At 39.8% G+C, this 27,509-nt stretch overlaps 2 protein-coding genes across 10 annotated transcripts; one reads left to right on the top strand and one right to left on the bottom strand.

Annotated features, from left to right (window-relative positions):
- Positions 1–901: 901 nt before the first annotated feature.
- On the bottom strand, positions 902–19,266 carry bcas1 (brain enriched myelin associated protein 1). Of its 9 annotated transcripts, XM_036007883.1 has the most exons (17): positions 19,019–19,266; positions 18,774–18,856; positions 18,421–18,505; positions 17,221–17,387; positions 12,484–12,633; positions 11,241–11,297; positions 10,799–10,834; positions 9,902–10,117; positions 9,688–9,774; positions 7,468–7,509; positions 6,636–6,680; positions 6,436–6,501; positions 6,055–6,093; positions 4,242–4,361; positions 4,064–4,144; positions 2,491–2,700; positions 902–1,978 (listed from the first exon to the last, which is right to left on the bottom strand). In XM_036007883.1, the coding sequence occupies exons 2-17, from the start codon at positions 18,810–18,812 to the stop codon at positions 1,898–1,900; spliced, it is 1,521 nt and encodes a 506-aa protein (XP_035863776.1). In that variant the 5' UTR covers positions 18,813–18,856; positions 19,019–19,266; the 3' UTR covers positions 902–1,897. The 9 variants fall into 9 exon arrangements, with proteins under 9 accessions (XP_035863776.1, XP_035863777.1, XP_031146357.1 ...); XM_036007884.1 differs by lacking the exon at positions 9,688–9,774 and having other exon boundaries at positions 19,019–19,265; XM_031290497.2 differs by lacking the exon at positions 4,064–4,144 and having other exon boundaries at positions 19,019–19,263.
- Positions 19,267–20,790: 1,524 nt separating this feature from the next.
- Positions 20,791–27,276, top strand: pfdn4 (prefoldin subunit 4). The gene is made up of 4 exons (XM_031290504.2): positions 20,791–20,894; positions 22,169–22,276; positions 23,797–23,937; positions 26,576–27,276. Exons 1-4 carry the CDS (start codon positions 20,871–20,873, stop codon positions 26,705–26,707), a joined length of 405 nt encoding a protein of 134 aa, XP_031146364.1. The 5' UTR covers positions 20,791–20,870; the 3' UTR covers positions 26,708–27,276.
- The last annotated feature ends 233 nt before the right edge of the window (positions 27,277–27,509 follow it).

Below are 27,509 nucleotides of genomic sequence, written 5' to 3'. Positions count from 1 at the left end.
GTGGGTACTATAAAGTTTTTTTTTTTTTTTTTTTATCTTAAGGTAATGTTAATATGTGATGATTTTATGTTTAGTATTAAGCTCTTCGCACATACCAGCGATACCTTTGGCAAAAACCTCACCCATTCGTCTTAATTTGAAACGATCCTCAGGGGGAAGTACAGACAATGGCCCACATGTCTTATACTCTGCAAGCAATACCTCACTTTTTTTCTCCTTAAGTGCCATGGCAATTACTTTGATGCACGATTTAAAATGATCACAACTATTCCAGAAGGTAATGCGAGAAGAGTGTGTCTCATTGATAACAAAGGAGCAGCGTGAGTTATGCCTTCAGGGGCCGCGACTCATCACTTAATGGCGGGTGAATGGTGGGTGTCAGACATTACTATCTAAAACACATCCTTCCAAAGACTGCACACGGTGCTATCCATCATGTAAATGACATCATAAATGGTAATAGAAGATTTGAGGGCTTCCTTTACCTGAAATATACAATTCCTTAGATCTCGTTTTACATATTTTATCTCTAAGGTGTCTCATGGACTCTAAGGAATGCAAATGTCCAGCAGTCGTCTCTCGGCCGGTCAGTTTTCTTTTTTGCGACCATGTCTGTCAGACAACTGTCCCTTGTCTGTCAGCCATACAAATAAACACATAGATGAGTAAGGCTTACAGTATGTGCCTCTACACCCAACACAGCGAGGTGTAACTCGTGTGTCACGCCTAATTAAGCCACAAGTTGAGTGCTTTAACTTTTGTGCATTAAAATGATTTGGAAGAATGTCCTATGTGATTTTAGCCAAACTTGCTGAACCACATATGTTTGCAGTTGTTACAACACCGAGTTATTCTTAAATGATCTCTCTCTATTGCAGTTTACACAGATGAAGATCAAACAAACTGTGAACATATTTATTGTCTTCGAGATAGCTGAAGTTACACATGCACGCGTACATACATTTAGGCAAACATAAGCATGATATTAATTGCACACATGCCAAACACAAATGACTAACACCATAAGACTTCCATGAAATTCCATGACACAAAGTGCTACAGTTAAATGAAAAGCTAATCAACTGGGATTTATGACGACTGCAAAACATACCACAAGGACACAGTGGCACAGCGACACCATTTTGCCACCTCAGATGAATTTGTTACATTTACAATCAGTTCCCCACAGAACAGTAAAGATTGTGATTTTCCCATATGGCCCAATACATGACTGTTAGGATACGTACGCGATTTAGTCTACATATAGCTTTCATGAAGTAACACAATCTGTAAGTGCAGTTATACAAAAATGCTCCTCTTATCAGCTCTGTTAGGAGCTTTTCATTTTAATGTCATATAGATTTAAGTACTTATTTCAAAGTCATTTCATATTAACCTCTGCATAGCCACAACTGCGTGATTTTTCTGGTATGAACTGTAAAAATAGAACCCTTTTGACAAAGTAATTGCTAAAAGCAAAGCATGGTACTGTCTATTGCTTAAGCCCAGTGTGTTAGGGCGTAAGAACAGAGAGAAGTCACATTGAATGTCTGTAGAAAAGGTTTCACACTCACATTGCTATACTTGTCAAGACATTTATATGACCAAAAAAAAAAAAATATATATAAATCTCAACAACCTCGCCTTTGACCATTTCAAATCACCACTTGTTCAACTACCTGCCCACTCTTCGTCTTTCAACAACATGCTCTTACCCTTCATGTCACTTTTCCTTCTATATTGTAACTTCTGAACAGTAACAAAAAAAAAAAAAAGGAGTTAAAGTAATTCAATAAGAGTTGAGAGGGAGATGAGACAGAGTGAGAGATAAAGATTGAGTAAGAGCAAGAAAGAGAGAGGGAGTCTGTACAGGGAAACTGTATTGTTGGCTTTGGCTTCATTTGGCCTTCTCGGCTGCTGGAGCAACAGGGACCGGCTCTGTCTGGACCCCGGCATCTGTCGAGTTACGTTTCTGACTCTGAAATGTAAAGGGGAAAAAAATTGTGAATGCTCATTCATTCTTTTATTCAAAGAGCCATGTCATCCTCCATGCCAAATCTGAACTCATATCTAACCCATTACATATGTATTTTCATTTGATTGAAGTCTTCTAGAAGCCTTGTTTTGCATGCTACTTGTGGGGACCAATTTTAACTTGAGGTCTTTGCCTTTTTTTTTTGAATAGTACCTTCTTACTTTCTTACTTTAATCCTTATCACTAAACTGCAGTGCTTGCAACACTGCATGGAATATGTGTCCTCTGATTCAAGTCAAATTTATTAACAGTGAATTATTAAAACCAAACCGTGCAAAACAAGTCACATGCTGTGCACTGCATTGTGAAATAGGGTCCGGTCCAAACCTTTATGAGCTGCTGCTGCCATCTAGTGGAGATGGAGCTACAACATATTGCAATGCGCAGGGCCATTCACATTAAAAACCTGAATAAAGACTCAGCAACGTCAAGAGGAAAAGTGGCACTCTCGTTACCAGATGTTTAAAGAACAGATGGATTGAGTTCCTCTTCTCCAGTTTCCTGGGCACATTGGCTGCATCATCTCCAGCTTGGGAGGCCACCGAAGCTGGTTTGTTGTCTACGACCGCCTCTGATGACTTGGCTGCTGCTTTGGGTTCCTCTTTGGCTTTTACTGTCTCTGCTGCTGCAGCTGGGGCAGGGCTCGCCTTCTGGGGATCAGCAGCCTGAAAGGGTTGCAGACGCACAATTAAAAAAAAAAAACGGAACAGTTCCAGTCTGAGAGCAGCCTTTTATACAGGGACGTGCACAGACATTTTGGGGGGCAGGGCAATATGACATCATGACTTTGCGTAAACATACTTCTTTCTTAAGCCAAGTGGCGTGTTATCTGTACGCATTTTGAGCGCCGTATACAGCGGACGGGTTGGGTTTAGGAAAAGAAGAACTGGTTGGGTTTAGGAAAACGTGACACGCGGGACACGAAGGAAACGTGATACGCGGGACACGATCCCCGCTCTCCTGGGTGAAAGTCCTGTGTTTTACGGATTTTCGCCCTTTCATACTACTCGCTACAGCGTAAATTCACACGCAATCGCAAGGTAATGTAAGTCAATGGAGGCCAAACAGCGTTGATAAACGCACTACAAAGCGAGTATGCGTCTCGATAACATGCCAGTAATGGCATACGAATTGGCATGTCATACATACGCCACTTCATGAGATCAGTCTGGGCAGGGGCTCATAACTATTTATTAAAAAAAAAAAAAAGGGAAAAATATTAACACAACTCTGACTTCCTTACTGTTGGGATCTGTCAGTACTGTTTGTGAACACTTTGGGATATACCTGCTGTCTATGTCATTTTGTACAAAAGTGAATCTTGCCAACCTCTTCTGCGACAAGAACTCCAAAATCCTTCAACTTCTGCTAGTTATTGATATGGTAACTTTGGTTATAGTTATTCATTTTAATGAATTAATCATAACTCCAAATTGATAGTTTAGTATATTTTATGAGACTTGCATTATTGAGCCCCACAAGAGGTGACTTAATTAACATTAAAACACATTGTTATGGCAATTATTAGATAATTAATATTTACTTAGTGATACTAGATATTAGTTGTACATAGTTGGTATGTCCAGTGTGTGATGGTGCCTCGGCGTGTGGTTTCCAATGTTTCCAATTTATTTAAACTAGAACTCAACAAAGTCTAATCTCCCGACCTGATATTTTTGTATTCAATAAATACTTTTTTTAATTTATTTTTTTACAGAGAATCTGTACTCCAACAGAAATATATATATATATATATATATATGAGTGCCCGTGTCTGCTTCTGTATCATTACATATAACAATGTCTGATGGGCTCCACTCATTAATGGACTTTGAGATGACATCCGATGTGACATTTGAAGTGACATTAAGATGTATACCAGCTGTTAGGATACAGTGGCGTCTGAGTGACTGCAACATTATATATGTGTTGTTATGATCTTCAAATATATTAACACAGGAGCAGATGTAACTGATGAAATGACTCTGGTTAATAATGCGTCTATTCTCCAGAGGTAAGAGTATTTACCACTCCAGTTGTTCTCCTGAGGAGACGAACTCCACTTGTGGAGGCTGCCTGGACTTTTGTGGTCATGTTGTCTAACAGTACCTCAAATTCACATTCATTTGTTACTTTCTGTTTAGCATTTCCAGCACAATTCAGATCTTTTAAAAAGCCATAAAGGCTTAAGTAAATAAGTCCTTACTTTAGGCTTGAAGAGAGAAAAGAAGGATGATTTTTGAGTTTTCTTTTCTTCCTGAACAGGCGGTGGCGGTTCTGGCTTTGCAGCAGCCTCCAGAGTGCCGGCTTTTGAGGGATCCACCTTCTATTATCGAAACGGCAGAGCAGAAAATACATATCATGATGAGTATATTTACAAATTAAAGGCTGAAGCAGACAGGGTGAGGAAAGGAGCTGCCACCTATGAAGTGAAAGAAGAGGTAAAAGGGGGAAATATCCAGGCAGGATCACAGCAGAAAAGGAAGTAGAAACATCTGATAAAAACCGTCCCTGTAAGAATGAAGGAGCCCACGACATCATGCACAAAGGTTAAGTACGTTATTGTCTGTAAGAAAAAAAGGACAAGAAAATAGGAAAAGGTATGTCTCCACTGAAGAATTCTCCTCTAAAGGCATAGTTGGACACATCGGGAAATACGCTTATTTGCTTTTCTGCCAAGAGATGAGAAGATTGTCACACCTATGATGCAGGAAACAGTTAGCTTAGCTTAGCATAAAGAATGTAAACAGGGGGAAACAATAAGCCTGGCTCTGTCCAAAGGTCATGAAACCTTACTGTTTGTATGTTATATATTTGGTTAATTTAACAAAGTAAAAGTGGAATGTAAAGACAAACAATTGTGTTTTTTATCGGATATAACGTGTTAATTAGTGAGCTTTAGAAGTGCTAACGGGCAGGTTTTGTTACCCTCAGACAGAGCCAGGCTAGCTGTTTACCCGTTTCCAGGCTTTATGTTAAGCTAAGCTAACCGGCTGCTAGCTTTTGCCATAGTGCGTTCCGTTTACCTCGGAACTTGGAAGCCGTAGCTGGGAATGAAGTCACACCCGAGTTGACTGCGTTCCATTTAACAAGTCGGACTCATGGTCTGATTTCATTGTGGGGTAGCTCTAGCCAGGTTAGCCATTGTTAGCAATACCAGTTGATAACAACGCATTACGCTGTTTTTTGGATTACAGTGTAACAACATGACCACAGATAGAAGTTGGACAGGACTGTGTGTACGACTGATTTAGTGAGACTTTATAGAGAAATGCTAATAACTGTATGTTACTACAGCTTTCACTGCTGTTGATGCACGGTGCAGCAATGTTGGATTTTGAGCTCGGGGTACTCAGAGGTTGTCTGATTTCCCAGCTCGGAAATCCGAGTTCAGAAGGCGTGTTTCCAACTTTGACCTCGGAAAATCTGACTTTCGAGTACAAATGAAACGCACTATTAACAGACAGAGATGAGAGTGATCTTCTAATCTAACACAAGCAGCGTTGCATGATGGGAAATGTTCAATTCAGTTAATTCAATTTAATTATACTTTATTTTGCCCTTAGGGAAACTTTTCTTGGACTCCGCTGACAACTTTAGTTGCACTTAAACTTAAACTAGCGTACGCTAGGCTACTCATAACCACAAGAACAAATAGGCGTACATTTTTAATTTTACAAAAAACAACTTTTTGACACGCCTACAAATCTACCCTCATCGTTTTTCTTTTTTAAAAGCAAGCTGACGTGGGGGGTATGTGTCATAAGTCCATCAGTCTGACAATGTTTGTAATTGCCTACTTATAAAAAATTAAATTATAAGATAGTATGACTAGAAGCCTGTTTATATTTTGCATAAAAAGTGTTTAAGGCCATAAGATAAGCTAATTAAATAAATAACTAAACTGAGAACAAAATGATCATACAGGTACGATAATAATCGTACAGCTGGCAACGCTAAATCTTGGCAAGAAAGCAAGAAAAGCGTAATTCTCAAAATGTTGAACTCCTTGAATTTACCTCAGCTTCTACCACTGGCTGTGGTACCTCCTCCACCACCTGCAGGGAAGGAAACATTATTTGTTTTCCCATCAATTGAGATGCTGTATGAAATGCAACAAATCTTGAACTGACTCATCTGTCATGATGGAAATACTTTCACATGCAAAAATTGGTGATACAATTTGATAAAATCCTTTAACCAATGAATGAATAAATGAATCAAAACATGAAAAAGAAAATAACAACTGCCAGTGCCAATTTGTGTAAACTGTAATGAATGAAAGATTGTTTTTGGTTCAACATAATATTTGATACATCTGGTACAACATCATGTCAGAGGTGCCTGCAGAGTGAGGGAAATTAAGAATTAATATTCCCGAGCACTTCCTGCTGATTTACCTTCTCTTCTACAACTGGCTGTGCCACCTCCTCTGCTGTCTCATGGGGTCCAACATTATTTTCACTCTGAGCAGATGCAAATTAGTCAGAACATGTGGGGGAAACAACATGCAGTTTAGAAGATAGTGATGTGATGTAATCAGAGGATCAGAAGATTGTTCCACTCCCTAAAAAATATTGAGAACTCTCCTTTGATTTACCTGGACTTCTACAACGACAACTGGCTGTGGCACCACTGGTGTCTCCTGCAGAGCAAAACTACTTTTTTAATCGGAAGAGATGCAAATTATGATGTACATGTGAAAGTGCTTTAATTTACTGCAGCATGTCTGTTATGAGCTCAGCTGTAATCCAGGGGCGGAGCAACGGGGGTGGCTTCTGGGGCTCCAGCCCCGAATGGTTTCTCAAAAGCACTGAATATTTTAGAGTTTTAAAATAATTTCCCCTCAGTCTCTCTGACTGGCAAATCAATAGAGCAACTGTTCTATTACTGGGGAAATATTGCCTTCTATTCTGTGAACTCAACTCAAAATAGGTTTTAAGATTAGTTTTTGCTGTTTATGCCAAATTCCTACCCTACATACGTTATGTATCTTAACGATACTAACATCAGACACTTTTTGCCTCTTTTTTTAGGTGGCAAAAGTGAAAACAAGTCATCCTCATGTCTTGTGTTCTGGTTTCAGAATGATAAAGAGAGTTGGAGAATTACAACTTGATACAAAATAGGATGTAGGCTATACAGCATGATTTCTTTCCTTGGCAACTATCATGTTTTCCCCATATGGTGTACAGATTTGTAGGCATTCTATTATCAAATGGCTTGAAAAATAGTGCATATAGCTTCCCTAAATGGAGCATGACCCCGGACCCTCCCTAGGTTTGGGCTGACCCCTGAACGTTTTCAACATCTGGCTCCGCCCCTGCTGTAATCCTTAAAAGATGATTCAAAGTAAGACTGTCTGTGCTCGTTTGTTGAAAGACTATTGAGAACAATACAGCTGAGAAGATTGAGCATGCTCTCTAGTTTACCTGGACTTCTACCGACGGCTGTGCTGGTGCATCTTTGATTGTCTGCAGGACAGTGAAGGAATTCTTATTGTTAGTAAAAAGCCATCGAGACAGACAGGAGATGTCCTCAAAAGAAGAGGGAACGTTTTAATTATGAAATGCTTAATATATTAGCATGGCAATGGATGCTGACTCATATGAACAGGTTAAAGAGACAGTTTGACGTTTTGGGAAACATTTATGTGCTTTCTTGTCGAGAGTTAGATTAGAAGATTAATACCACTCTCATGTCAGTGAGCTTAGAATGGAGCTGAAGCCAGAAGGTGGTTAGCTTAGCTTAGCATTAGACTGGAAGCAGGGGGGAACGGCTAGCCTGTCTCTCTCCAAAGTTCACAAATATATCTACCAGGGCCTGTAAAGCTCACTAATTACACTGTGTCTCGTTTGTTTAATTTGCACAAAAACGGAAGTGCAAAAATGTCAAGTTCTCGTAGCTGGGCGCATCGACTTTCAGGAGTCAAGATGTGTAACAGCACAGTTTAAACAAATTATTCAATGCGTTTGGTAGTGATGTAGAGGTGCTGGTACTGTATTTTTTGAATTTTGGACAGAGCCAGGCTAGCTGTTTCCTCCCATTTCCAGTCTTTATGCTAAGCTAAGCTAATTGTATCCTGGCTCTGGCTTCATACTAAGCGCACAGACATGAAAGTGGTATTGATCTTCTGGCAAGGATTGCAAAATATATATTTTTTATTAAATGAAACACTAATGCAATTTAAATGTTGGGAATGTGGGAAATATGGACTGTGGTAGAAACATTGGTGCTAACATGAGGCTTTTTTCCAGGGAAACCTGTAAGTCATGCTATTGCTATTATTAGGCCTACATGCCTTCCTGACCAACCCGTTCTCACTCCCAACTCGTCAAATACAGATGCTTGGTCCGTGTCTCTCAGTGTCAGACACTGACGAAAAAAATCACCCTTTAGCGTCTGTATGGAACGCACGGGGCAGAGCAGTAGTTCGACCGAGGCGCTGTAAGATGACTTAAAGTAGTATTAAAGGTGCTGTAGGTAGGATTGCGAAGATCCAGGACTTAGCCAAAAAATCGACAACTTCTCAGTCCCTCCCCCCTTTCCGCTAAAGCCCTCCCCCGACAAGGGAGAATGGATGCGTGTGCATGAGCAGTGATTGACACGCAGTTAGACACCCCCCCTGGCCCTGATTGGTGCATCTGAACAGGGAGCTGTGGATTTTTGCAAATCTCACTACAGGCTGTAGGTGGTGCCAGAGGAGCCGGATGCTTTTTTTTTTTAAATTACCTGCTTCATGTAGTTCTACTGGAACATAGGGTCAGTTTCAGCAAATATGACAGAAAGTTAGTTTTATAAGTCTTACCTACTGCACCTTTAAGAGCGACAACAATAGCGAGTAGAATGAAAGACCAAAATTCCGCGTAAGGAGATTGGTTGGGGTGGTGGATGGGTCAAACAACACAGGACTTTGGGGTGACCGCTAGCTCACCCGGTAGTGTGTGCGCCCCCGTGTGGGTCCTTGGCAAGCCCAGGTTTGAATCCTTTGCTGCGTGTCATCCCTTCTCTCTCTTTCTCCCCCCTTTTCTGTCTCTATATGCACCATCTAATAAGATAAAATAAATAAATAGCCCAAAAAATAAACAATCTAATCTTAACTGTCCCGTTCTTGTATCGCATGTCACTTAAATGTACATTTTTAACCACACCCACAATCTTTCTCTAGATGAAAGAGTGGTTTTACCCTGCACGTTAAAAAATTACGCCAAAAAGGTCGCGATCCAGAGCGTCAAAAAGTGAAGCTAATTGGTCCTGACCAAGCGCGTTGACAAATGACCCCAAAAAATGACCCCAGCGTGTCAAATATCGCCGTGGATGGTATTCCATTGGAATAAGTTGAAAGTGCCCCTGTGTCTAACTCAGACGCTAAAGGAGACTTTTTGCGTCATTAACAAACGGCAAAGGCACCTGACCAGGCGTCGTTTTTTTCGACGCACTGGGAGTGAGTCACATTTTTATTTTTTTTGAGAGCAACAAAACCTTATTCTCCCGGATGGGGTTCAAAGCACGATAAATTACACAATTGCTGCGTGTTCAAATGTAGAAACAGCATATTGTTCAGTTTCTGCCACCTCCAGACACACCAGCTCTTGTTCAGTTAGTAACAGGATGAGCCATAGTCAGTTTGAGAATATGATACGCTACTGTACCACTGCTGCAGTCTTGGCCTTGGCCGGGGCTTTGGCTCCACTTGCTGAAGCACCCTTGTCTTTGGATGCCTTGACACCTAGCCCTACCTCAAATTCACATATTTCACACTACGTTATAATGGGATTTCACTGTGGAACATGCACTCACTGAAAGAATAACAATCCCTTAAAGTAATGATCTACTCTTGCAATCTCCAGTTTGCTGTTTATTTACCTTTGGACGGAAGAATTTGCTCAGAGCAACTCTGGTTGATTTTCCTTTTGGGGACTCGGCTTCCTTTGCAGCAGCTTTGGGTTCTTCTTTGGGTGTGGGTTTAACAGGTTTGGCAGCTGGTTCTCCCTTGATTTCCATTCTCGGTGGTTCTGGAGGAGGTGGTGGTGGGTAAGACATTCCTTTGGATGCTGCAGGCGGCTCAGATACTTGTGCAACCTATTCGAGAGAGAGAGTTTGGTTTGGAAAGGAAACTGTCCACATAGTCACCTTTAACAGCAAATATATTTGAAGATACACAATTGTATGCGATGTACAGTATGATAAGATTAATGCACAGCAGTGATCAATTAAAGGTGCAGTAGGTAAGCCTTATAAAACTAACTTTCTGTCATATTTGCTGAAACTGACCCTATGTTCCAGTAGATCTACATGAAGCAGGTCATTTAAAAAGAAAATCCGGCTCCTCTGGCACCACCTACAGCCTGTAGTGCGATTTGCAAAAATCGACCGCTCCCTGTTCAGATGCACTAATCAGGGCCAGGGGGGGTGTCTAACTGCGTGTCAATCACTGCTCATGCACACGCATTCATTCTCCCTTGTGGGGGGAGGGGCTTAGGAGATCGTTTTGGGCTTTAGCAGAAAGGGGGGAGGGACTGAGAAGTTGTCGATGTTCAAATTCTTTGACTAAGTCCTGGATCTTCACAATCCTACCTACGGCACCTTTAAGCTTAGCAACTTTCGTCCAAAATAAACTATTAAAAATTGAATTAGTGTACAATGCAACATTAGCAAATAAAATCACATATCTGGAGGTTAACCCAATTATATGTCCAATAAATATATTCTTTCTAGGGGAAATAAAAACAAATGAAAAAACTTAATGGGCAATGTGCTCACAGTAGTGGTTACTGCTGGTTGGTTCTCCATCTGGGACTATTTGGCAACAGAAAAAGGAAGCAGTTAGAGAAATGTGAAAAGTGAGAAAAAAAAAGCCTGTGTACATGTGCTATATATACACGTATTGGTTCTTTAGAAATAAGTTCTTTTTTGGAATCAGGGAGATCGTAAATCCAAGCAGAAACAGAAATTAACTCAAATAGATGACAGTATAATCAATATATAATCAACTAGTCAAAAAAAATAAACCCTTACAGTACTGAGTTCAACTGGTAGCACTTTGTAAACCAAAATAAGCATAATGATGAAAAATGGATAATGAAAGAAAATCAAACAAGGAAATGAAATCCATTCTGAACAAACCCACGGTAGTACCGTCATGATCAATTGATCAGTTAACATGTTCTATATTTGACGTAATGCTTTATAAACATCTGTTCACCTGGTCTTTTGTGGCACCAGGAGTAGCTGTTTCCTTTTTGGTTATTTTGGGAGTCACCTGTGCAAAAAGGGGGAAAAAAAAGCAACTGTCTTCAATGGCTTTTATTCATGCCAGACAAAAAGAAAAGAAAAAAACAAAATGCGTACCCTATGAATGTTAAATGTGTGCATGTTGTTATTTCATATAGCTGCCTGGCAATGAAGCTGCAGTGTCAAACAGAGTCAGCGTATATAGTTGATGTAACAGGAACAGAAAAATAATGATTTAGATAAAAACAGAAGCCTTTCATGAAAGCAGACATAGGCCTTTATGATAAGCTAAGTGAGGAACACTGAAGGCCCGGACAGAGCACATACAGTACATGCGCTGTCATCGTGATAGCCATTGTGCTCCGGAGATGGCGTAGGCCTGCCCTCGCTCTATCTTCACAAATCTCAACTTCCAACCGCACAGGCCTCCCTTGTGAGCTCACACTATGGGTTGAACAATAGGCCACCACATTCCCGCATGTTCAGAGACTTGATTAGCATGGGGCTAGGGCAATGGTAACTCTTTAAAACGGCATGAATCCAAAAGACAGCACGCTGAAGAGGAAATACAATAGCTGTTTGTTGTAGGTTTTCCATCATGCACTGTCATCATGGCAGATTTTGATATAGATACCTAAACTCAGAACAGAAAAATACTTCTGCACATCTGTAACGTGACGTGAGACAGGTGTGTCGGAGGGGGACGAGTAGGTCAAAAGTTGCAAAGAAACTCCGGCACACTGTCTGCCTTGCAAAATTAAATGTATTAGCTGGTAACGTTTCGGTACTAGACCTTCATCAGGCCAAAAAAAAAAAACTTTTATAAAATTAGACAGTGTGCTGGAGTTTCTTTGCAAATGGATACCTTTACTGCCATACAACTTCTTTTTGCAAACACCTCAACATAGAATGAAGTAAATATGAATTTAAACAACATTTTCACTCTTGAATCTATTATCACTGATCCCTACATTATCTGGCAAATTGCCAAACATATTGACTTCAGTGACAAAAACAAAACCACATTAACTTCATTTTTGTCGTCTGAGCAGCTGTTAGCCTTCAACTGAAGTCAGAGATAACAAGGGTGGATTAGTTTTTTTCACTTCTGATTACAGCAGATTTTTTATAAAATTGATTTTCCCATGCAGTCTAATTTTACAAGCAATTAGAAATATCAAGTGCATGTAAGCCACACAAATCATGTCACTTACTAGTGTTTTGAAGAAGTTCATAACTGGATTCTCTTCTGGGTTACTGTCCTCTCCCTTGTCACTTTCAGGAGCTTTTTCTTTCTCGGGACCCGGCTCTAGAGTCACGCTCTCTGGCACCGTTAATGACGCTCGCTTTAGGTTAGCTGCCTCCTATACACCATGACAAAGAATTAGCCTTTGAGAATGATGTTAGAGCGGCGCAGCTGATAATGCAAGCAGTGAGTGTCTTAATCGCAGCATTGAGATGGGAGCACAATTCCAACCATGCCTCTGCCTACTCGGGGCATTGTCAACAATCAGCCTTTTATTAATGTGTGTGTCCCACCCCTCACTCATTGATATTCAACAATGTGTGAGAGTTATGCCCTGAGAAATGTCAGGAAACTCAAATACCTTGCTGTGTGTTGATGGTGATGATCTTTAACATACAGAATTGACCAACTCTGATTTTAAGATCATTTTTAGTTAATCTGTTCACTTCAGTTTTCATTCAGATTCAAATTTCATGTTCCTTTTTTTAAAACTAAGTCACTACTTCTCTTTCTTTTCTGTAAGCAGGTATCAATTGTCACTAAAGACACGACCAAAAGAATACAAATAAGTAATGAACAAAAATCATAAATGAAGATGTTTTAATTTTTTGTTTTATTGTAAAATGTTTCAGCACTTCACAATGTGAGCTTTGTGTTGATGATATATAACATTGGTGGAATGTAACTAAGTACATATACTCAAGTACTCTTCTTTTCTTTTCAGGCTTTCTACTTGTACTCCGCTACATTTCAGAGAGAAATATTGTACTTTTTACTCCACTACATTCATCTGACAGCTTTAGTTACTAGTTAAGATTTTTACATTTACATTAAGATTTTTGCACACAAAACACATATAAATATATTATATTATACATAAGCTGCCCAACAATTTAACGGCCTACAAGTCCAGCTGAAATGATTAGACCATTAAACACACAACTGTTTGGATCTTTTCCAGTTTCTAAAATGTGAGGACTTTTCTGCATTGAATACTTTTACTTTTAATACTTTAAGTTCATTTCCCCGATGATACTATACTTTCACTTAAAGTGCTAATATTGTGCTTTTTGGCTTTTTCCCTTTCCTTTATTGTGTTATATATCATTTTTGTGCACGTTATAGGTTTACAAAGTGAAAAATCCCAAAGTCCACCCAAAGTGACTTACCATCTCCAACAGAAAACACTGTTCACAAACTGCTCCAAACAGCTCTATTGTAGTCCAGCCTTTACTTCTGTGACGACCGTGCGTCACTTTGTAACACGCATTATAATGCTCGCCTAGCTGCTAGCATGGCACGCCCTCATACTCTGCTTCTGACTGGCTAGTAGTCCTTACCTAGGTACTGCGCAACAAAGATTGAACAGAAGTGAGATGTCTCACTCTGTAGCTAAAACAGAGAGCTCAACACACAGGGTGAAAAGAGGAGCTGCAGCAATGTGCAGTATAACAAAAACATGGTGTTTTTTGAAAATTAAACCATGTAAACCTATTCTGATATAACCTCTAAATACAATTATGAACCTGAAAATGAGCATAATATGAGCACTTTAAGTAACATTTTCAATGCAGGACTTTTACAGATTATGTTTACAGTGTGGTATTAGTACTTTTACTTAAATAAAGGATCTGAATACTTCTTCCACCACTGATATATAAAAACAGGCACTTTGCATTATTATAAAACACAACTAATTTTACAATTCAGTTGCAATTATTATCACGTGCTATTAAACACATGACATCTGAAAGTGTTTTTTCAAAACAAAAGTTCAGACAATTCCTTCAACATTTCACTGCTGCTCTTCTTTTGGGGCCACATGAATAGTAACAGTGATACTGTAACCAACTGAAGATAGCTTTAAACCACCAAGCCTATATGCTGATCCTTCAACAACTGATATACAAGCAGACTGCAACCTAACAGCTAAAGCTTCCATGTCTGTACTCATGACACTTTGTCAGCCTGATGTTGAATCTGTTGAGTTCACACTTGATTCATCCTCTGCCTTCTCTTCAGTCTCTCCCTCTGGGATGACCTGTGGCGCTACCTCCTCTGAAATCACACGGTTACACTCAGCTGCAACGACGTCTTCTGTAATGATTTCTTCAACAGTGATCCCGAGAACAGCCTTAACACACTCTGACACAGGCTCATCTGAAGTTGCATCTTCACAGTTCTCCTCAATGGCAGCTAAAGCAGCACCGGAATTAAATGTTTCAAGTGGTATCTCTTCTGTAACTTCATCTTCCAGAATGTTGTTTTTTAATTCAGGCTCCACAGAGATGGCGTGAGTGGAATCAGTTGGTGCTTCGGCTGGGGCGACGTTCTCCTCTACGAGTTCCTCTTGGACTGAAACGCAAGGCTCCGACTCTTCTGCGTCATCCGTTGGCGGCACGTTTGCAGCTTCCTCAACTATGTTTTCAGTAACGAGTTCTCCAGAAAGGGGCACAAAAGTTCTTGCAGTGATCACCTCTTCTTCCAGGGGGATGCCGTTATCCACTGCAGGCTCTGGAGGAGTGATGGCAATTGATTCAAATTCTAGAGAGAGGGCGTCGATCGCTGCCTCCAGTGTCAGCTCAGCGTCGTCTTTGACAAAGAAAGGACTTAGTTCTGCTTCTTCAAATGTGTCTTGTCCCACATAAGTCATCGCATCTACCCCGACCTCGGCGTCCTCATCTGTAGTCATAACTTCTGGAATCGATTCAGTATCTTCAGGAAGTTCCTCGATGATGATAAAGTCATTGGGAGGAGCCTCCACATTGATCATGTCTTCCCCAGGACATCTATCACACTCCCGCTCATCGTCAAGTTTTTCTTGTTCACATATTCCCTGTATATCCTCAACTGCAAAAGCATCATCGGTGGAGACCTTTTCATGGGCAGATTCCACCTTAACTAGACGGACTGGCACCAGAGGGACAGAAAGTTCCTCTACAGGCATGTCTTGGTTCACAGGTGTGGGGTTAGGCTCCTCACGAACAATCTCCGAGATTGTTTCCATCACCGTAGTCGCTGGCTCTTGGCCTGGGAAAGGGACGCCATTTGCTCCGCTGGCCTCAGGAGTCACAGCATTAGACTCAGGTTCAGCGGTTTTAATCAGCACTGACATGTCTCCAGCTCCTTCCCCATTGTCTTCAGTAATGACTTCATCTGCACTCCGGTCTGAGGTGTTTACAGCAGGAGAGTCAGTGGATTCAGAAATAGCGGCGAAAACCACCTCAATGCAATCTGCCACCACCTTAGGAAGGCTGTAAAAGACCTCCAATGGCACAGGTTCCTCAATGTTATTTTCCTCTGCATCTATTTCATCTTCTATAATTGATTCTTTTGGGTTAGATTCTGGTTCTGCAGCAATTTCCAGCTCCGTTTCCTCACGGCCATTCACAATCTTTTCCTCAGGATTGTAGTTTTTAATGCCAGTAACTTCTGCCCATTCCGCTCTGTACACGTTCTCCATGACCATTTCTTTACTGATGTTCCCAGCTGTCTGGTTGTCTCGGGGCACATCATATGCGGTGTCTTCAACAGCCTCCTCAGTCATGACAAAGGATGACTCGGTGGTGGTTGTATCATCATCATCTTCACCGGTTTGCGTTGAAATATCTGCTTGACTGCCTCCGTCCGTTTGCGTTGATATTTCACTTTTTGGTTGTGGATATTGGAAGTCTTCTCGGTGCACAGTGACGGTCACCGTGGCAGCTTCCTGTCCACTTGAGGCTGACTCCTTTATCGTAAAAGTCAACATTTGTGTTTAGATAGAAAATACACTCGTTTTTTTGTTACCGGGACATATATGCAAACCATGTGCTTGATCACACTGTGACAGCAGACAAATCTCTCAGTGATGTAATTGTTTAGTCATTACGATTATTAAATTATTTCTTTCTCTTTTTTCAATTTGTTTTTGGAATGGTTTATGTACTGCTTAAATTGTCTTATATGACTGACTAATAATCTAAGTAACTTTATGTAATTTGGCAGGCATATTGCGTAATAGATTAGATCAAAAACATTAAAGGATAAAAAATGTTTCTATGTCCTTACTGTCAACAAATCCCATGAGAGTGCGCCCAGATAGCTCAGTTGGTAGAGCGGGCGCACATATACAGAGGTTTAGTCCTAGACTTCGGCCCTTTGCTGCATATCATTCCCCCCTCTCTCTCCCCTTTCATGTCTTCAGCTGTCCTGTCAAATAAAGGCCTAAAATGCCCCAAAAAATAATCTTTAGACAAAAACAAATCCAATGAGAAGACCAAAACCAACAATGTATTAGTCCCTTCTCCCAATGCTTCCTGACTTCCTTGCCCTGCTGCCTTTAGCACTTAGCCCAAAGATGTAAATCTTCAAAAATGGCTCAAAAATATCTAGTTTCATTTTCAAAAATTAAACTATAAATACTTTTCTAAAAGATCTGGGCACTGTATGTTTTGGCAAATGCTACTAAAACAGCAGTAAATACTGCATTTGTGAAGGACTTTATTTTCATTTGTTGCTCTGAGTATTTCCAGCAGCAGGACAGTGTATGTGGGATTGAGTCAAAATAAACTACATTGCCCATGTTCATCATAATGAAGGAAGATGTCACCCAGTGCAACAGTGAGGCTTTGGCGACACAAAAAAACGAATGGGATTTGTTGACAATAAGAGGAGTATACAGTAGAATATCACATTGAAAACAAACGCAGAAATGTGCACTCACCGGCTGTGGATTGGTGGCAGGAAGACTTACATCTGTTTGATCTTCATTACCTTTCTTGACCTCTTTCTTATGAATGATGGTTTCAAGGATTTCAGGCTGAGTTGATTTTGTGGCAAGTTCTAAAGAGAGGGGCTCGCCATTTTGCTGGACTATGGTCTCAGTGTTAACTGAAAAAAAAAATAATCAATCTGTTGTCGCACAACATAAGAGTTGGCAATATATTACTGCAATCTGTAGTTACCAAACTGACTGACAACCTTTTTAATAAGCAAACTAGCACAAGAAGAAAAAAATTAGAATTGCTAGTTAATCATTTTTTTTTTTCATTTAGATCAAACTATTAGTTATTTATATTGTCAAAGTCCTGATGTCTGTATTGTGAAGTCCATGTTGCAATACTTATTCTTATCTAACAATTACTTATCTGTGTGCATATGCTTTACCAAAAACGTTTACAGCTGTCACGACTATCAGATATCAGTCTTGATTTGAATGTTAAGCTCCTTGCATGTAACATTTAACTCATGCATGATCGTGGAATAGTCTGTGAAGTAAACATGGGCTAGTCAGTGTTAGAAAGTGACATTATCTTTAACTCCAGAGTCAACATTAGCCCTTAGACAAACTTAGGTGCCAGTGGGAATCCTACAGCACTATTGTAACTGCAGAGAAACAAACCACACCATGACAGGTCGAATAATCGCTCCTTGTCAATGTCTGAGACTACGCCTATAGTTTACATTAACAAGCCTCAAGGCACTGTCCAGCTGTGAGTCACTGTGTTTACAGAGCCTTAGAAAAGTCCAAAGGACTAATCCAACGTGAACATGGAAAGATCAGCTGATTTGGTCTGTCAGAGACTGACTGAGTATTTTCCACACAAAGTAAGATACGATGTAACAGAGATAAAGAACAGTTAAAAATAAGCTAGGGAAAGGGAAGTTTGGGGTCCCCTGCTGAAAAATATAGCTCAGTCCTTGCTTTATTTGCATGTCATCCCTTCTCTCTGTCTCTCTTCAGCTGTTCTGATAAAGGAAAAAGCCCTAAAAAAAGATCTTTATAAAAAGTCAAATCGTCCTCAGTTTTTCCAAATTTAGAGAAAAGAACTTAATAGTGACACTGTATCTGCATTCATAGCCTATATTTCCTATTCCCAGTTAAATCATTATCATGTATTAGAAATTTAAAAATCTCTCTCACCAGCTATCTCCAATCCATTAGATGTGATGTTTGCAGAGAGGCCGTTCACTGATCCATTACTATGCTTCCCAGGAATATTCCCATTCTAAAAAGATTATAAAGACATATATGTATCTGTTAGCTCTACAACATTATTTACAGTGGGGTACATTTCAACAGAAATGCAGATTTTGACTTTAAATGAACCTGAGAATAATCCAGCATTTGGAAAATACTTAAGAGGGATCAAACTTCTGATCCAAGAAGCAACTAACATCTACTATTCCATGTGCATCGTACAACTAATTTAAAGTTCTAGATACTGCAGGTATAGCATAACAGGTTTTGTGTGTAACTTTTTATAAAATTGTTACCTCGGTCAGCTCCCCGTTCTTGGAGTTCTCGTTTCCCATGTTTTTGCCTCACTTCAGACACAGGCTTTTCAACTGACATTCAACTGAAACAAAAAGAGAAAACAAATATGGTTTTGTTATGTTGCTTAAACAAAAAAGATGCACTGCAAATAATGACAAAACTTCTCTGAAGTGATAGAATCTGCACATCTGTTCATGCATTAGTTTGGCATTGTCTTAACTTTAGTATCCTTCAAATAGCTTACCTTGTTACACCTCTGCAAGTCAAGCAAATGATATCCTCCTTAAGAAGAAATACAGAAATAGTCTGTCACCGTGTCAGAGAGATGCACTCGCTGCTCCTACTGTACCAAACTGTGTATCTGCAGCTAACAGTGTGTATACACAGTGTGTGTGCTTTAAAATGGGTGGGACTGTTTTTAAGTAATCAGTTGGATTTCTTCCTGTGAAGAGTCCACTATCCGCCCAACAGAGTGTTGGTGCTCTTTAAAAAAAGCTCATGATTAGCTCATGGTAATCTCTCTGTTAATTCTCTGAAAATAGACTGACATGATCATAATGTGGTTACACTCTAACCAGTCACACTCTGATAAGGCGCTGCAGCGCATTTTTGTTGAGAAATGTAGCTTTGAAGTAACAGGATGTGTATTAAGGATATTGGCCTGGCACACTAAAAAAAACAGAAATAAATATGTTTGCACTCAGGGGCGTAGCACAAAATTCTGGGCCCTGTAGAAAGGCATTCTCTATGGGCCTGTCTCATCCACAGCTATTCATTCTAGCATCTTTTTGGGCCCTCCTCACATTAGGGCCTTGGGTACTCAGTCCCTTTTCCACCCCCAGTCCCACATCACTGTTTGCACTTCTACTATCTACTGTATTTCTTTGATATTATGTGGTTAAAAAAAGCTTTCTTGAGTTGCAAAGATATCCAATTATGGGCTCCATTATCACAGCTAATCAAGGCATACAAATAGCTCTGTAATGAAATCATCTGTCTCTGAAGACTTCCACGTCTTTGAGGGCCTTGTCAATGAATTAATACAAACGGGCCTGTCTAAGAGGCGTTAACGGAACAAAGCCAAATTGACTTTTTATTTATCAAGGGATTTCTTCCTTCTTTTATTATTCTCATCTTTGTTTTGTTTGCTGCTTTTGTGAGTGCGTGTGCTATGATCATGCTGACAAAAGCCTTGTTATGCTAATCAGCCACTCCAGACATTATAAACTTGTGATTTACCAAACAACTGCAAACCAATTGTTAAAACAAAACAAAAAAAATGAGCAGTATCTATTGATTTTATTATGTCAAGGCTTGGAATCCATGAACACAATGTCTCAATTGTAGCCTATGGCCTGCACATTGAGGTGGGAGTTGGATTCCCCTGTTTGGATTGTGCATTTTTGACCTTATGCAAGCCTGAGCGACTTCAAGCAAACTCTTCATGATGTAACAATGCATGGCACTAGATTTACTACTAGATTTGTTAGTAGCACAACCCTTACAAAAAGCCCACTGATTGTAAGACTAGTAGGAAGAAATGGCATATCAAGATGAAGTCAAAACAATATGATTTCTCACGATCCTGTCCGGTTATTAAATACAACAGCCCTTATATTTCTGCAGCTATAATCGAAATTTGATGACTAGTGCTCTAGCTTTGCAGATGTCTTCAGTAAATATTTGAATTTGGGTGCAGTACTGTTTGCTGTAGATAAATTGACAGAGCACCAGTTCCGGTTGATACACTAACTTGTTGGACATATTGTAAGCACATTTGATAAGATAATTAATGACAATAATAATAAACCAAACCAGCTGAATTTTCATTTACAGTACCCCTGATACTTAGCTTAGCTTGAGTGTTTAGCTGTAAAGGAAGGACCATGTTTGATGCTACAATATATTACCTTTTTATTTTAAAAGCAGGCGTGCCGACAAGGGGCAACCAGAATATGTATTAAATTGACAAAACTCAAACATTTTACTGTTATCTTTGACTGTCATTCTGTAAAGGGTTTCCGCCCCGCTAGGTGGCGACAAAGCTATACTGTTCAGTGGAGTACTGCCGTCTATGTGCAGTCGAGGAAGCCGAGATGGCAGCCACCATGAAGGGACCTGTAAGTATTGAATTAATTAATATTTGTTGAATTCGTTGTTCGTTGTTGAGGTAGATACACGTTGCAGTCACTTATGGATATCCAAATAAAAACAGTAGAGATGTATGTGGGGGGGGGGGGAAAGCCACAGTTGCCGGTGCCAGTAATATACAAATCATGGTCACGCCCTCGTGTAGCTCATGTCAACGACAACGTTAGTAGCTAGCGTAATGCTAACGTAACATTAGCTATATGTATCCTGTGTTTAAAGTTAGAAAAACCGAGAGTCCTGAGCATTTACTAGTCTAATGATGATGTAGATAACCAGCTGAACGAGGTCTGTGATAGTTGGCAACGGTGACTGACAAGACACTACCGTTACTCAAGCTGTCGTCTTGTCTATAGCTTGCTAGCTAACGGTAGCTAGCTAATGTGACCATTCTTATTCATTCTAAAACGTAGTGAACCAACTGGATTTTGTCATGTTCAGTTTATCTGGTCAACGTAAACCAGAGGTGGAAGAAGTACACAGATATTTTACTTTGAAAGTAACGAAAGAAAAAGTACTCATTATGCAGAATGGCCCGTTTCAGAATTTTATATATATATATATATATATATATATATATATTTATTTATTTATTTATTTATTTATTTATTAGTGAGTTATAATTATTGATGCATTCATGTGTCAATCACTTTAATATTGCAGCTGTTAAAGGTTGAGGTAATTTTAACTACTTATCTTATACTTATACATGATTAATATTGTATTGTAATTAATCTGAATATGTAAAGTAAGTAGTAACGTTAACTGAAGTTCTCAAATACATGTCGAGTAAATATTTTTCCCTCTGAATTGCAGTGGAGTAGAAGTATCAAGTAGCAGAAAATATAAAGATTCCAGTTTAGTTTATTACTTTATTTGACACTGTATAATATTAATAACATTTCTGAAAATATGCCAGAGTTGGCCACTTGGCTCATTTTCATCTGTAGTCTCTAGCAGGCAATAGTTAAAAGCACAGATGCTAGAATAAACGCATTGACAGTACAATCAATGATAAAAGCAGTGGATAATATGCAGATACAAACAATCTGCACCAGAAAGACAGCTCTTATAACATACAGAATGAACAATTGCATGACAACACAATGTGGATATTAAGTAAGTAAATTAGTAAAGTACAGTTACCTCAGGATTGTACTTAAGTACAGTACTTGTGTAAATGCACGGAGTTGCCTTCCACCACTGACTTTAAGCACAGCTTTAACTGTTTGCCTCTTGTTTGCAGGGAGTTGAAGATGTGAATGTTACTTTTGAAGACCAACAGAAGATCAATAAATTTGCCAGGAACACGAGTCGGATGACCGAGCTGAAAAATGAAATTGAGGCAAAGAAAGTAAGCGCTGTGAATATCGCACACTCAGGGTACAGCTGAGTTTACAAAAGTCATATTTTAAAACATTTTGGACAATCATGGGGTTCATAGGATAATGTACCTCACTTGCAACAGGCCTGTTTTCGTGTGGATTGAAATGTCGCTTTTTAAAACTTTTGTAAGGAAGTGTTGGGTAAACATAATGGCCATTTTGTGGCGGTGGTGGTGGCGCAGTGGATATGACACATGCCTTTGGTGTGAGAGATCCAGGTTTAATTCCCACTGCGATACATCAACCAATGTGTACCTGAGCAAGACACTTAACCCCTAGTTGCTCCAGAGGCGTGCGACCTCTGACATATATAGCAATTTTAAGTCGCTTTGGATAAAAGCGTCAGCTAAATGACATGTAATGTTTAATGTAATAATTTTGGAGGCTGTAGTTTGTGGTGCTGCTGTTGATTTTAATGTGATAAACCGAGAGGTGTCTGTGTTGCGTGCGTGTGTCGGAACATCTGTGAAAGATACAGAGAGGACAGAGAAGCTCGTGCTTACGCGCTCTGACGTACCGGAATTTGGCACCGGTTGATTTACGCATTGGTCCTCGGTAATGCCAACGTAATTCTGCACTTGTGTACTGATATCACGGGACAACTTTTAACCTCGACGAGCAATATCGAGGGACGAGATCTTGTCACACCTCTTATCTATTACGTATAACATGGCACAACTCACCAGAGCCACAAAGCATAGCCTTTTGAAAACGGAAAAGTTGAATCAACACCGATTCCACAGAAAGTTCATTTGTTCAGATGGGTTACGGTTAAGTGTGGTCTGAAAGGCGATGCAAATGCTAAATCAGTGTTTCTCAAATGGGGGTAAGCGTACCCCTAGGGGTACTTTAGACTACTGCAGGGGGTACTTGAGATTTTTTTCAAAATGTTAATTTAAAAATATGTCATGCATAATTCATAAAATAATAATAATAAATACATTTAGTGATGATTCTAAACATTTGAAGTATAGCATTTAAATGCTGTTCAGTTACAACGTTGTTGTTTGGTAAATCTATCATTGACAGCGCTTTATAGGCCTATGTCACCCTTCCTGCTTCCAGAACGCGGAGTAGGGAATCGGCACTTCCGGTCAACAGTCCCTTTCTCCATAAGGATTTAGAATATCAGCCATAAAGTCTAAACCATCCGAGGTAGACTGACCACGAGCTACGTGGTTGTGAAACGAAAGTTTCTGCTCCTGTAGAATCTATGTCCGTATGAAATCAACCTTGTTTTAAGAAAAACATGTTTTATCCGCGATCTTATAGAGAAAATCTACACTACCCACAATCCTAAGCGTAACGGCAACATCTCTGATTGGTCCAACTCGCTGTTACCATCGAAACGTTTCGGATATCCAAAAAAAACAATTCAAAGGGGGGGTACCTTACTGAAAAAAGTTTTAGAACCACTGTGCTAAATTGCTCACGCTAACTTGTTAACAGCCCAAACTGAGACTAATGACCTGCTAATGTCTCCCTGCAGAAATCGCTGCAGAACTTACAGGACGCCAGCGACGACCTAATGATGTTAGACGACGACTCTCTATTGATCCCATATCAAATCGGCGATGTCTTTGTCAGTCACAGTCAGGAAGAAACACAAGAGATGCTGGAGGCCGCAAAGGTAGGTGTCTTCACACTCTTCAGACTTGTAGTCCTCCGTAGAAGACCCTCGTTAAGCCAAAGGCATCGAGTTAGGGGCCCGTGGAGGAGAATTAACATAATGAATGATTTAGAAAGTCATTTGGTTAACAGTGTGGCAAGTGTTTTCACATTTTATTTAAACTAATCATCAAGTTGTACTGAATCATAATATGTGCTATTGCACAAATTCCTGCCTCGTAGCAACATGAAGCCAGTGAAACATTGAGGTACGTGTAACTATCATCTGAGCTTCCTGGTTTTTAAAAATGGGATTTACTTTACCTTTCTGAAAAGCCTCCATGATTGCCCCATGAGACTGTTTGAGATCATAATAATAACAACAATGCATTTTTTTTTTTTTTATTTAGCGCTTTTTACAACACTCAAGACACTATACAGAGTTTAGAAAAAGATTAAAAGCAGCTCGACGGGTGCCCGGACAGCTCAGTTGGTAGCGCGGGCGCCCGTATATAGAGGTTTACTCCATGACGCAGCGGTTCGACTCCGACCTGCGGCCCTTTGCTGCCCCCTCTCTCTTCCCTTTCATGTCTGCAGCTGTCCTGTCAAATAAAGGCCTAAAAATTCCCAAAAAATAATCTTAAAAAAAAAAAAAAGCAGCTCGAAAAAGGCGAGTAGCTGCTGATGAAATATATATATATATATATATAATATATATATATATATATATATATATATAAAAAGAACTGGATTCAATTGAAAATCAGTTTGTTCAGAACTTCAGATGACCGTAACAGAAATATAAAAAAAAAATAAAGGTTTTAACATGCTTCATGCGCCCGTTGACCCCCCATATGATTTTATTGTTGCTGTGCTCTCCTACTTGTGTTTGCATGGAGAGAGCTGTCATAGTGGTCCAACAGAAATGTGTACTGAGATTGATATAGAATGGTTAAAAGTGCACACAAAACCTATCCAAGCTCTTTCACTGAGCGCATGGTTTGACAAATGTGGCTGAAGTGTTGTCGCTGATAACTTTTAGCGCCTGGTGAGATACGCCTCAGTGGCCGTTCATTTACCCCGTAATTTCAGCGTCTGCGCTGCTGTCCGGGCGCGTGGCGTGCCCCGCGAGCAATCGCGGCCATTCAAGTCAATGTTTGCCATTCCACCACTTACTGCTGAGCTGCTGCAAATCACAATTGCACAAAGAATAATCTGTAAATCAGACAAACGGTGCGTTTATTTGTGATGCAGATTGAAATCAGGTTTTTGGCATGTATATACAGCAGGAGATCGTGCCACAATGTGTTGAATGAAAAAGTGACCCAATCTCCAAACTTGTAATAGATTTTGTACAATTTGTAGCCAAAGGGAAAGACACAATGGCGTTTTTTTTTATTTTTATTTTTTTAAATCAGTTCAATCAAATTCATTCATTTCCAAACTGTATCCACATTTGGAGATAGCAGTCTAGACCCATAACTGCATCGCAATTCAGAAAATATTTTTACACACATACATCTTTATGAGTTGAACTACACCTTTTTTAAGTTTATATACAGGTTAATGCATTTGCTTGTATGTCACAAATGTAACTTATTTTAGCAAAACTGAATTCACTGTGATGGCAACAAGACTCCAGACATGAGAGTGGTATTGATCTTCTCATCTAACTTGTACTAAGTAGCCAATAGCATCATTCACAAAATGTAGAAGCATTCCTTTATATGTGCAGTGATAGTTTGTCCAGAGCACTGGAACAGTGAGAAACAGTCCAAAGCCGTTTGGGACGCTTGAGATCCTCCTTGGTGCACCTCTGGGAGAAGAGCTGGCCAGTGTCAGTGCCTCCCAGCTGCTGCACCGTAGAGAGGGCAGCCATTGGCCTTCAGATTGCACCTTGTCCTCCCCATCTGTTACTTCCAGGATCTTCCTGTTTGTCCTTGTTAGGGCTGCACAATTTTTTTTTTTGTATCATCGCAATATCAACCGGCGCAACAAACACATTGCATTGTATGAGTTGAAAGAAAATATCAGTAGAAAACGGCACATTAAATGTAGAAAATCATTCTTTTTTTTTATGCCTTTTCATATTCAATTCAATGTTCAATTTGTTTAATAAAATAACGTTGGGAATGATTATTTGTTTTACATTCAACAAGCAGTTTGTTGTATTTTGGCAGAATACTGAAAGCAGCAGAAAGGCCGAACTGAGTTAATAGTAATATCTGTTTATTTATCTGAAGTAATATTGTTATCGCAATATTCAACGACGTTATCCCGTAACGCATATTTTCCTCCCATGGTGCATCCCTAGTCCTTGTACCTGCTGCTGCTTCATCACACTGCGCAGGGCCAGGCTGATTGATGTGGAGCAGTCTGCTACACGCATTGAATGACAAACGTGTTGAGAGCGGCTCACTTTTCAAGTCGTAATATCTGCTGATTATAATTTAGTGCACATTAATATGCACAGTCATTTTTTGTCTTTCTTTCCTCATCACATTTTCTCCTCCTGCCTTCAGAGTGTGTTTTTATTGACTCACCTAGTGGGAGTAATTTCTTTAAAACCGATGAATGGAAACGCGCGTTGTTGCATGCCTCCATATGGAAAAAAACTGTAGTGGGTTGTGGTCTAATTGGAGTTTATGTTCTGTAATCAGGAAACACTGGAGCAGGAGGTCAAAGGCCTTGAGGAACGAGTGTCAGCGATACAGCAAGTATTGGGTGATCTGAAGGTCCACCTCTATGCCAAGTTTGGTAACAACATTAACCTGGAGGCAGACGAAAGCTGAGCTGAGGAATGGACATTGACAGCTGCCCCAACACGGACTTTTTCCACGCAGCTCTCGTATCCGATCCACCGAGTTGTTTGCCAAACAAAAACATCAAGCAGGACTCGGCACGAACGGCTTAGATTTGTAGCTTCTGGCTTTTGTTTGCACCGATGTTGTATGATTCTTCAGTTGAGATTTTGGCAAACAAATTCACAAGGACAACAAAGATTTGGAGACTAAATAAATGCCCATCATTTCGAACGTCTTTTAATTGGTCCCTTATTTAATGCTCATGTTGTTGTTGTTTTTTTTACTCTGTTGATCAAACTAAAGTAACAAAAATGAGAAACAAAACGGCTGCATAGTGTTTTTAACTTCTGACAAATTTAACAATCGGAACATTTGTGAGCTCACTTTGTGTTTGACTACCCTCAAGGTAGGACGAAATAGCCCGATAACAACATTGTGTTTTCTCTGCACTAATGACGGAAATCTTTCAAGTATTCAATCTGCTTGATCTTTATTCATAACTTTGTGGTGTTCGTAGTCAAATTCAAGTTGATTAAATGAGTACCCTCTCTTACTGATGTACACGTCTATTGTCTTTTACAAAGAACAAGAAAATGAACAGCTGAAATATTTTGAGCCAATTCATCTTCAATGAGAAATGGAGCGACAAACCGAGGCAACATGCATCCAACATTTTTTTTTTAGAGAAGTATCTCCTAATCTGTGGCCATAATGTTTCTTTAGACATGATTTAGCACAGTGTGTATATAATGTGTCTGTAAAATGGAGTTGAAGCTCAGCCATGAAATCC

The sequence above is a fragment of the Sander lucioperca genome, chromosome 12 (genome assembly GCF_008315115.2).
Source record: "Sander lucioperca isolate FBNREF2018 chromosome 12, SLUC_FBN_1.2, whole genome shotgun sequence".
Classification (NCBI taxonomy): domain Eukaryota; kingdom Metazoa; phylum Chordata; class Actinopteri; order Perciformes; family Percidae; genus Sander; species Sander lucioperca.
The sequence above is the reverse complement of the archived record's forward strand: the minus strand, read 5'-3'. Positions and strand labels throughout refer to the sequence as shown.